Source organism: Hippoglossus stenolepis, chromosome 3, assembly GCF_022539355.2.
Source record: "Hippoglossus stenolepis isolate QCI-W04-F060 chromosome 3, HSTE1.2, whole genome shotgun sequence".
Classification (NCBI taxonomy): domain Eukaryota; kingdom Metazoa; phylum Chordata; class Actinopteri; order Pleuronectiformes; family Pleuronectidae; genus Hippoglossus; species Hippoglossus stenolepis.
Window position 1 is genome coordinate 30,125,482 of NC_061485.1, and position 12,008 is coordinate 30,137,489.

General features: G+C 39.9%; 1 protein-coding gene across 2 annotated transcripts in view; it reads right to left on the reverse strand.

Moving 5' to 3' along the window:
• cadpsa (Ca2+-dependent activator protein for secretion a) overlaps positions 1–12,008 on the reverse strand; it is a 171,814-nt gene that overhangs the window by 59,409 nt on the left and 100,397 nt on the right. For both annotated transcript variants that reach the window (XM_035152991.2, XM_047339451.1), the window contains exons 13-16: positions 9,965–10,152; positions 3,699–3,800; positions 3,538–3,601; positions 3,125–3,248 (exon numbers count right to left, since the gene is read on the reverse strand). In XM_035152991.2, coding sequence (XP_035008882.1) covers positions 3,125–3,248; positions 3,538–3,601; positions 3,699–3,800; positions 9,965–10,152 — 478 coding nt within the window. The remainder of the gene's footprint in view (positions 1–3,124; positions 3,249–3,537; positions 3,602–3,698; positions 3,801–9,964; positions 10,153–12,008) is intronic.

Consider the following 12,008-nt stretch of genomic DNA (forward strand, 5'->3'; position numbering starts at 1 on the left):
ATATACAGTTTAAATTGATTAATGCTATGGCAAATAATTTATAAATCACAATTCTACATAAAGCACCTTTTACACCCTTACTATACTTAGTCAATCAGCATCAAATCCCTCATATATCTTTATTGGATGATGGTGACAGTCAATGTCCTTCATTTTCATTGATAGGCCAAGTCAGCCAAAACCATATCAGTCTACCCTTAGAGTACACAGTTTCCAAGCTGTTTGAGGAGTGTAGGGACAGGTAAGAGAGTTTGCAAGTCAATAGAGAGAGTAAGATGGCATCGCCCCTGTACTGTGAAAAATACATACCATAGTAAATGCAGAATGTATCCATGCATGTGTGTTTGGGGTTCAAGACCTATGGACTGATGAGTTCAAATTAACCATTTGCTCTGCCGAGCAGAAGTCAATTCTGAAATATCATATTTTTCCAATAGGTCAAGAAGCCCATCAATATGAAAGAAAGGGATTTTGGGATTAATCAACAATCACAATTCAGATACTAAGGTTTATCCTTCTTAGTGTCTTCATGGAGGTTATAGTTTATTTACAGACATCACTGAATTGTCCATTTTAGGAAAGGTGCCTGTTTGCAGTTTGGTTCTTCTTTCGTGTATCTGAACTAGCTAGATAACCTCTCCTTGATCTGACTTAATTTATAGATCAGAAACTACGTGGCTTTTATTAACAAGTGTTAAAACAACAAGTGAAATTGAAGACAATTAAAGTAGGCCTATCCAAGGTGACAAGTTGACTTTCAGGGATTAACCACAGACAACAATCTCATATGAATGCATTAAAAACGTTTCATAGAGTGTCCCTTTTTTCATGAATGCAAGGGAACTTAGTAAATAAGGACAGAGATTGGCCCTGTATAAGTTTAGCCTAGCTTAGTAGTGGGAAAACAGTTAACCTAGCTCTGTTAGCAACATTAACATATAAGATTACATTTTTACTGTAAAAGTTTTTTTACAGTGTCCCCTAGAAATGACGTTCATACAGATATGCAACTCATTTATATGATGATTATTCTAGATAATGATTTCTAATAACATAATCATATGATGGTAATTTACATTTACATTTTTTACAGTTTACCAAAATCAACATCTTTCCCTAACCTTAAACTGACACATGGCGCTTTTGCTGTCTGGACCACATAAATATATGAGCATGGTTTCTAGGAGACGGGATTGTTTTTAGTTTTAGTGCTGGCTAGACTAAGACCTACTAACATTTAAACAAACTACAGCCACCTCAGAACATGCCAGTATAAGGCAAAACAAAACTAAATAACAAAACAATGTCCCTTCCCACGATTAGGAAGAACCATTTAAGGTTGTCTGCTTCAGCTAGACCTCCTTTTGATGGCCAGCCACACGACTCCAGCAGCAGCCCCCGGGAACATGTTTCTGAGTTTCAGTGTGTGGCTGCTGGTGCGGCCATCACATTCAGTTTGCCAGTCACAGAGAAATGTATTTGTCATTTGTGTAGGTTTATGTTATCATCCCACATTTGTAATTTGACTAAAATACTTTCATTGTCTTTATGTAGCATTTTTTTTTCACCTACTAAGATACATCATACTAATTGTTAGAGTTGTGTTTATTAGTTGTAAAAGCACACAAGTAGTACCTGGTATGGGAATATAACACTTGAATCCCCGATATTATTTGGGACATGAAAACATACACTAGTTAAACTAATAACAAATAGGTACCGTGACTATGGACAGAATGTATAAAAAGGGTTGCCAAATATGAGTTATGTTCTATGAACGAAAAACCGTTCTCTTGAATAAATTGGTGACAATAGTTTGAATTAACAAGATGCAACACGCAAGGTGTTGACTGTATATATTTTCACTTTAAGCTCAACTTTGTTCTAAGCTAGGCTATACACATCAGGACCAATCTCTGTACTGCACACACGAGGATCAACCTTTTTAACTCACTCTGACTGAGACCACACAAGTTTAGAATCACATTAACTGTATGTAAGCAAAAACAAATACTAATAAAAAATACTTTAATGACAATGCTGCCCTGAAGAAGCTACCAGATAAGTGATCTGACTCTGTTTGGGATAGGATGTTTCAGATGTCTGCAAAATGTGTATGATGCCTACTAAAGTACCATGCAACAAAAAAAGAGTTGAACTGCCACAAGGAGCCGTCCCATCATGTCTTGTCTATTGGCTTTCCTGTTTTCAAACGGCAGCAAGTGAGAAGCAGCAAAAGCCAATAGACAGGAAAAAGAGAGGAGTGAGGATGGAAGTCATCAGAGAGCAAAGAAGAGAAAGGCAGACAAAATAAAAAGAAGGAGCATCACTTCAGCTACTAGGCAGACCAGAGTGGCAGACAGAGGCAGTAAAGGTCTTAGCTGAAAGGGAAGCTTAGGCATGGTGGACGAAGTCTGCATAAATATTGAGTTGAATGCATTTTTACTTACTGTACATTTTTCAAAATCAGCTGAAGATAACACATAGTACAGAAGTACATAGAATTTATCACTTCGATCAACTATCATTCAATTAAGTGCAATATAAAAGATGATAAGATCTACTCTCTGCAGCTGTGAAGGAAAAAATATTAAATATCAATATTAGAACTTTGCGGCAACTGGAAAAATGTAAGTTGGTTTGGATTTACCAAAGTCAACCCCAATATGAAATGAGAAGCTAAATGCCCCTCTTTCAACTTGATTACTTCTTCTACTTCTTCTGAAACCTCCAAAAAGTTATGTATATATACATATATATAATGTCATGTCTGTAATCATCAAAAAAGTGACTTTCTTCAATGACCAAAAAGTTACAATGTTATGTGGTAGTATATCTTGGCTAGGCCAAGTTTACCGAACATGTTTACTCCTTTTGAGTGAATGTCCCACTTGCTCTATAAGTTTTCCATTAATAGTGACATAATACAACCAAAGTGTCCCACTGATCCTCTCAAACATGCCTTTAGAATCTTTAACATCTGAATCATTTTTGACAGAAAACTCTCACTATAGCTCCACTTGACTCAGCAGGAAAGTGTTATCATATAAAACCATGCTGTCTAAACAGATCTGTTACTACAATTGTACAAACACGAGAACAGTGATGGTGTAGTAACCTATACCTTCCAGTTTGGCGTACTCTGAGAGGCGTTGGTAATTGACCAAGGCTGCCTGCTCCAGACACTTATGGATCACAGCTTTGACTTCTTCTTGTGTAGCTGGAGTAACAATATCTTTCATCAGAACCTAAAACACACAATTTTATTTAGTTACTTTAAAGCAAACCATATCATGATAAGACATGACGAATGATGAGAAATGTCAACATAACACGTAAGCTTAATATTGGCTGGAGATGCCAACAACTTTAATTGGCTTCACTGGTATTGATTAAGTTATTAGAGAGACAGTTAAAGACAGACGTTGACGTACTGCAAACAGAATCCATCTATTTCCTCATCAACATATACAATAATTGATAGCTTCATAAAAAAAAAAAGTGGTATTCATCCGTCCAGAAATAAAGATTACTTACCCGTTCAAGCAAGGACAGAGTGGCTTTCAGCGCCCCCTCTGGCCGTCCAAATGGAAAGCAGTACCTGTGGAGGCAACAGAGTGGATTTTAATTTGAACCCTAAGCAGTCTTGTTTGGTATGGTTTTGCAAATGGTTGTAATTGTACATTGATAGTTCCTACCTGAAATGTGTAATCTGGTTTTCCAGAAGCACACGTAGCCTCTCCTTGATCTCCTCAAAGCGCTCCTTCTCTTCTATGGTAACTGTGCCAATACCGTCAGGCCTGAAAAACAGCAGCGTTTACAAGCAGTGGAAAGGTTAGTCATCCCTCCGTTTGTCATTGATGAGGCAGCGATTACCATCCGCTGACATAACCAAGATTATGTTGAGAGTGGTGATTATTTATGGATGTCAGTGTTTCAAATTCATTTAATCACAGAAAAGGTCACAGTAACAGAGTTAGGACAATGATGCAGTGTTGTAATGCCAGGTTCTGGGAAAACAACAATAACCCAATAGTGCTGATGGCTGGAACATAGTTCAGGCCCAGGACTTGACTATATCCATATAGAATGTATGAGTTCTTGGGAAGTATTAGTATTCATCTCAAGGTGTTTTCACATTGGCTGTATAGTTCAAATCTGGGTGCTGTTCACACATAAAAATTCGGTGAAAGCAATTTATATCCTGAGCTTGGGTCAAGAAATTGGGTCTGCATCCACAAGAGGGCATGTTTTTATTTTGCACGCATTCTTGAATAGCCAGCGATGAATCACTGTGGGAAAATTTAAAACAACTTGGTTGACCAAAGTACTTTACAAAGTTTAGATACAGAAGAACTGTGGGCACCTAAAGAGATAGTTCACCAAAAAATACAAAATTCACTTATAATGACCGAGCCAATAAGCTGATGGACGGGTGGGTGTTTGAATCCAAAAAACACTTTCAGGGGTAAACAGCGTAGCAGCCAAATCCAATAAAATTGAAGTAACTGCTGATCACTTCATCAAATGTAAAAAAATAAATAAATTATAAAATAAAAAAAACATAACATGCCTCCATTCTGCTCCTGTGGTGTTATCCAAGTGTCTTGTATTGGATTTGGCTTCAACACTCTTTACCCCTGAAACCCCTGAAGTGTTTTGTGGACTCAAACACTTCACCCTCCATCGGCATAGTGGTGAGTAGATAATGAGTGAAATTTCATTTTTCATTCAGAAAAGATGATGGGTTTGCTCTGTAGTACATAGATACTACAAACACGCTTCATTCTCTTTCAGAGATACCGTCAGTAAATCAAAACTAATTAGCCACACTCTTTTATTATTGGACAGTGAAAACAGCAAATCACAGCGTTCACAACATTACAGCATCATATTCTCCTCATTTCAATAAAGAGACAGCAATTACAGCTTTATAAGCAGGTGTGTTAATATGTGTATCATAAGTCTTTTTATCGTTGTTGACATGGTTGGGTCACGGTGGAGTGTGAGCAGAGTGCATGTGACAGAAGAGGAGCTGGAGTGGTCACCATGACAGCATGATGAGAAGCAGAAGACACGACACTCTCCCACTGTCTCTCTCAATCCCCCAACCCCCCCACCACCACCCTCAAAGCCCCTCCCTTTAATATGTCATTTCAGCAGACAGTGAGATATTGCGCGTGAGTGTGTGTGTGTTTTCTGGTATCCTTGCTGCACTCCATGAGTGCATGAGTGCTGTGTTTGATTTCAAAGGGTACAAGTTTGCTCAACATCAGCAATGATCTCATCCAGACTCCTGTCACTTTCCATGGACCTCTGAACAGACACTGTCAGTGTGTCACTGCCACCTGTAGGTCTCTGCTGCTGAAAACCATCACGCTGAGGAAGAAATGTCACATTCAACTTCAGTGTAGACCCAGTTCTAACAGGAGCATGAAAATGGTAATAAGAGGTCAATCTTTTATGTTTTGAAAATGACTGTGGGCTGTTCTTTGTGTTATGGATTAGGGTTAGTCTATCCCTATGATTCTTCCTCAGTGTTTGGCTCCAGTGGTGACTATTTCTTGCACGATAATCAATGGCTTCAGCTCATAAGTTGTAACTCATTTCTGCTGTCTTTGTTTTTGTGGCTGATCACTGGATGTATTAGAAAGACATTCTAGTACATCCCACATAAAGATTGGAGTAGCTGTGATTACAAAAAATGAGAATAAAAAGCCATCTCACCTTTCACATTCTGGCAGAAAATTTAACAAGAAAATGTCAAACTAATTAAGTCCTGCGGGGCTCTGTCTGTTCTTTTTCTTTCAGACACGTGTTGTTCCTTGGCAGCTTCCTCATGTTTGCTTGACCAGATGACCTCACAGCTCCAATGACTAAAACTAACAAATGAGCCATCAGTGACAGACAGATGGTGAGCCTGCAACGCTTTCACATCTCCCTTCCACGCAGCAGACATCTGTATCAAGGCCTTAAGGTAGGTTACCATGCAACAGGAAATCTCCAACCAAATATCTCAAAACTCACCTTTCCCCTCAGTCAGAGAGTAGCATACTGTTACTCTTACTTTGTTAATTTCAGAACCATTCTTTCTTTGATCACTTTCATTTCAGAAACTAAATGTTCTAGAGTTGAATTAGTCAATTGATAATTTGCTTGATTGATAGAATGATTACAAAATTGTATTAACTACTTATAATGTTCATTTCTATTTTATTATTGAATATTATCTGGTTTCAGAAGTGAATATTTAACTCGACAAAACCAGACATTTGAAATGTCAACGTTGACTTACTGGCTGATGACCTTTTTAACATGAAGGTCAAGAATGAAGGTCTTAAAATATTTTTTGAAAGACAAATATAATATAGATGTAGAGATTAATAAAAAGTGATCAACATTAGTGAGCTGAAAAAATATTTATCAGCAATACAGCATTTAAAATTTGATTTGAATTTATGATTAGTGTTTAGATATGGAGTCATTTCTTTATCTCTCCAAACCACATTTCATATCGGAAATCAAACATATTTTGTCTGCACCTCATTTTTTTCATGTTTCTTCTATTGCTTCTTGTATGGTGTACTATACTATATATCTATCAGAGATCTGCATCTAATATAACCACTTTGTACATTATCATTTTATCACTGATGATTACCATCAGTATGTATTTGTATAATATGTAACTTTCTTCTAGCTGTTGTAGGTCGCCACAGCAGATCTACACATTTGCTTTTGCAGATGTTTTTAGGCTCCATCCTGACAAACTGGGTTAAAGGAAGCCAGAGATCAAACCAATATTGCAGGGAAATTTGATTTCATTAAGAAACAGCAACATTTGTATCTGTATTTCATCTATTAAAGTGCACTGTGAAAAATAACTGAGGGAATGTTAACAAATGAACATTGGCAGTGGAATGAAAACATCAAATCCAGCATGGACCTGTATCAATGTTCAGATGGACACCTTTAGCAAGCGACTGGGCAACAGTCCAGTCCAGCTTGATGCACCAACACCTCCAGGCCAGCAGGCTATTGGGGGGGGTTGAGGTGTGTACACAGGGCCAAACGCACCAGTGTCGGCAGTGGAGACATCCGGCCCATCACACATGACAACCTGTCAACCTGTCAAGCCACAACCTCCAGGCACAGTGGCTGGGCTGACAGAGCAGGTCTCTGTTTGATGTGTGTGGACGTGGATGTGTAGATGTGTAGCGCTCATTATTTTGGGATTTATGACATAAGAAAAACTACATTTAGATGTGAATTTAAAGTAGGATTTTTTCATTTTAAATATTAATAATAAGCTTTGCTCAACACTGTCCTGTGGCAGCAAAAAAACAACTTTTGGATACCAGCGTGTACACTACTCTGTGCATCAGTCCCTTAGCCTCCATAGTTATCAATTACATGTAATTTTTTGTCTTTAATATGTGCGCTTCTCTTTCTCTTTCTGTGGAGGGACTGTCCATCTGTCCATACTCATCAGAAAAGGCCTGGATGGATATATGGTAAACAGTCTGTATTTATAAAGCACTTTTCTAGTCTTGATGACCACTCAAAATGCTTTACTGTACATTTTATTTGCCATTCACACATACACACACACACACACACATTCATAAAAGTGCAGCTATGGGCAGTGCTTTTTTATCGACGAGAGGCAATTTAGGGGCAGTTTCAGTATCTTGCCCAAGGACACTTCGGCATAGATGCAGACTGGGAGCGAACCACCAACCTTCTAGAGGATGACCGCTCTACCAAGTGGAGGGGGGCACTTATGAACACTCCCCCTGACCCTTGCTCTCAGTGCTGCAGTGGCCCTCATCTGTCTTTGTTATGCTTCATGTGCAGACGACAGACTGTTATTCTGACAGATTTGATGTCTGAGCACATCACAGCCGATTAGAGCAAAGGTAAATCTTGCAGCATAGATAACATGGCACACACTGGAATACAGGACAGATGACTCCCGTGTCCCCACCAACCTTCAGGAAAACACCATTTGATCTCAGACTGAAAACTGCTTCCCCTAAAACAAACTTTAAGAATATGCCTCTGTGTCTAATGTCTCTGTTTAGATGTAGTCTTCACATCAAAGGTGTGTCAATTTTTGTAATATGTGGCCAACCACATTCTTTTTAATTGTAGTAAAGCATCATTTTAGTCACTAGAAGACTAGTTAGTAAAAACATAGTGACCCTGTACGTTCAACTTCAGCAAACTGCTTTCAAATAGGAGTTTATTATAATGAGTTTAGGGTAAGAGAACATTTAAATGAAAATAAGCCACAAAGTGGTCGCTGGTATGAGTAATGATGCTGCTTTGTGGAATTTTTTTCATTAAGCTATATATCAAGAAAGAAAAGCTCTGATGGACCTGAACCCTGTACAATAGCCCTGCAATAAATCTTCCTCTTTTAATGTTCGGTTTTGTCAGGACTGTGGCAGAAAGGTGTTACATTTTCTCCATTTGTTGACCTCAGTAGTTGTTTTGTTGACCTACTAGTCTATGTTGTGTAGTAAGTGTTTATTATTATAGGCTGTGGAAGACCATTTAAATATTTTCAACAGTAAATATTTGGAACATCTTTTCAAACTAGGTAGACACAGTACTGCTCAACAGACTTGATTCAACCCCAAACACACCAATCTGCATTATTGTGCATTTAAACAGCACATTAGATTCCACTGAGCTGACGTGGACCTATTCAAACTCAAGACCTGATTATCAAACGTAAATGGCAGTTAAACTGTGTGTGCTTTAGGCACTTCACTAAGGAACAGATTCACTGGCTGGGTTACTGACTTTTCAGTTAGATCCACCCACAGGCAATGTCCTGTTGTGAAATGCTAATCAATAATGTAACATAACTGCCTATTTGTTTTTCTATGGCCTTAACATCTCAACATTACCTCAGTTTCTGTGTTGGGTGCTTTGAGGTGACAGGTCCGTGGTATTCTTCCTATTGATTTTGTAGTTGCATATCCGTTCATTCCACAATACTTTATCTCTGCAGAATTATATTTGAAATGGGAGCAAATGTCAAACCTATATTTTCTCACCAAACCAAGGAGCATATTTGGTCTGTGCACTAGAAGTCATGATGTCAAAGTGCATAAGACAGTCAAAGGAGGCAATTAACAGTTAATTCAGGTGCTTTCACTTTGGGTTAATATTCATAACTGTTTCTGCCGACAAGGTTTAACCTGATTTGTTTTAAAACCCATCTGAGTGTCTGATCACTTGTGTTGGTAAAAGAGAGAAAGAAAAACGGAAAAATGTGAAAGGCAATTATCAGCATTTCCATTTGGCAGCAGTTATTTTGGCAAGTTAATAACAGGGATAATGGCTAATACCTTTTAGAGAAGATGTTCATATTTTCTACCCTTGTTAGACTGTAATTCAAATTCTATGAGATAACTTACCTTCTAGTTCCTGAGAAAGGGGGGGACCTTAAATCCTTTTTCTTCATGAACTCAATGATTTTGAGTTCTCTCTTAGCAGGAAGCTCAGGGACAGATGGGAAAAGGGCCTTATTGAGTTCGGCCTGAGATACTGGCCAGTTTAACAACTCACACACACGCTGACTAGATGCAGTTTTGTGGAGGTGCAGGGTTTTGGGCAGAGTGGAAGGAAGGGCATGATGTGAAAATGATAAAAGGTTAAAGGAAAACAAGGAAAAAAGACAAAAGAAAGAGGAAAAGTGAGTGTGCAAACATGCATAGTGAAAGCCAATTGACATGCAAAAAGAAACAACTTAAATCTGAATGAGGTGGGGTTGGAGGGTCACATATTTCACCATATATGTTCCCATGTATGATGACTGACCTGTCATCACTCTGTGATGATCTTCATGCTCAGAGTCTTTCCGAACAAGAATATATTTTTACAATTGTAGCACCCACAGACAGGGTGTAACTGTGGGGGAAGCAAAAGAGCCAAGACAAGGCAGTTGTACCTGTTTCCATGCACGTGGGAGGCGCAGAAGGCAAAGCTGTAGTGCAGTAGGGTGGGGTCAATCATGGCTCCGTTCTCCGCCCTCTCCAGTAGATCGCTTAGGTAACATAAATGCCGATGGCAGCCTCGAACACCGTAACGGGCGCAGTACTCGTCCAAGACAAACACCTGACCAGGACTGAACCAGCCCTGTGGGCAACACACATGAGCACTGCTGAGTGAAACATCTGATGAGGTAAAAGCTTCATAATAAGTCATTTTGCCAAGTGCAAAAGTTTAGGCAGCCCTCTACTTGTAAAACACTCACAACTTAGTTATCTCATTAGGCCTTAACTGACTTTCAGCACTTTATTGCACAGTGGGAATACAGTTATGCTTTGTACAATGACTCCATTCTTTGGATGTTCCCTGGATCAGCCAAGCAGCATGCTAAGATAAAACAGGGAACACGTGAAAAAAAAAAGCATGTGTAGCAGGCAAGATACATTTGTTTAAGATGAATACCATTTACCACAACCATGTTTGGACTCAGTGCTAAAAGATGGAGGCTGGGGTGGTGGTGGCAAGTTTCCGGCAGCAGGGCTTGGCAGTGTTGCTGAGCAGGGATCAGTGAGGAGGAGGTCGTATTTAGCATAAAGTGTGTCTTCAATGTGCATGTGTACATCAATTTATTGAAGTGCAGCATTTTGATTTAGTCAAGTTGTTTTATTGTAGTGTGAAAGAGATAGTCCGAGGGCCAAATACATCAATGACTATGTTGGTGAATGGAGGCTCCGTACTTATCCAATCTGATGGGAGGTCAGCCTTCTGGAGGTAAGACAGCCAAACAAAGGCTGTCTTACCTCTGAGCTTGTTACAGGTCACACACTTGTGTAAATGTATCCTGATGCATTACTTGGTTTGTTTGTTTTGTAGGTTCCAGCAGGAATTCGGGCCCGGTGAGCCAGCTGGTGCTTGAGAGCAGCACCACAGGGGCTAATCTGGTTGCTACATCTGCTGGATTCTGGCTGGTGGGCACGTACATACACCTGTTCAGGGCTCAAAGACTTTCTGATGCATTCTACTCTGCTACTGACCTATACATAGAACCTGCGAGTGACATTGTGAATATAACCCACACGACTTTGCTGTTGATGTAAAACCTCGTGTCATCAAACTGGACACCAGTTCTGTGATTTCGACTGGTAGGACTGCTGCTTCTAGCTCAAGACGTGTCGCTGTATGGACTGACATATGAGCTAACTTGGCCACGTCCTTGGGGCGGCTGTGGCTGAAGGGTAGAGCGGTGGTCCTCCAACCAGAAAGTCGGCAGTTCTATCCCAGTCTTCCCCATCTGCATGCCGAAGTGTCCTTGGGCAAGAGTCTCATGGTGTTCGAGAGTTTGTAGTGAATCTCTCCAAGTGATCCACTCCACTTACTTTTGAGCTAGGAGGGGCTCATCCCAGTCAATGCTATCAAAGGCAAGTTTTGCTAGCAGGAACATTTCTTGTATGGAGATTAGTGCCACTACACAGAGTGGATAAGACAAACTGTTCACTGTTCAGTAGCAAGCACACCTGCGGGGGAAGGGCTCTTTGGTGGTGGCGACCTGACAGGTGAATGTGTCGTTGCTCAGGTCCCAGCTCAACCCTAGACTGCACTGCACTGGAAGAGAGTCTAGTTCAAGGTCCTTCAAGTCCTTAGCATACTCAGAGGATGGAAATGCCCGCAAAACTGCTGGACAGTTCGATGTAATCTTGTGGAGGTGTATGTTGAACATACCTTGTGCTGCTTTGAGTAAGCTGACAGCTTCAATTATGGAAGACATAATGAGGCCGTCATCCACATTGAACTCTCTATGTATGAACACTTTTGCTGCATGTGCGAACTCATCCTCTCCATGTAGAGCAGCTCACCTGAGGCCGCAGGTAGTGACCGCTGGGGAGGGGCTGTTGCCAAATACATGCAATCACATCCTTTTTTGGACAAATTCATTCATTCGGTCATTGTTCTTAAACCTCAATAATCGCAGGGAGTTCCCTTGATCTTCCCTCACAATTAAACTA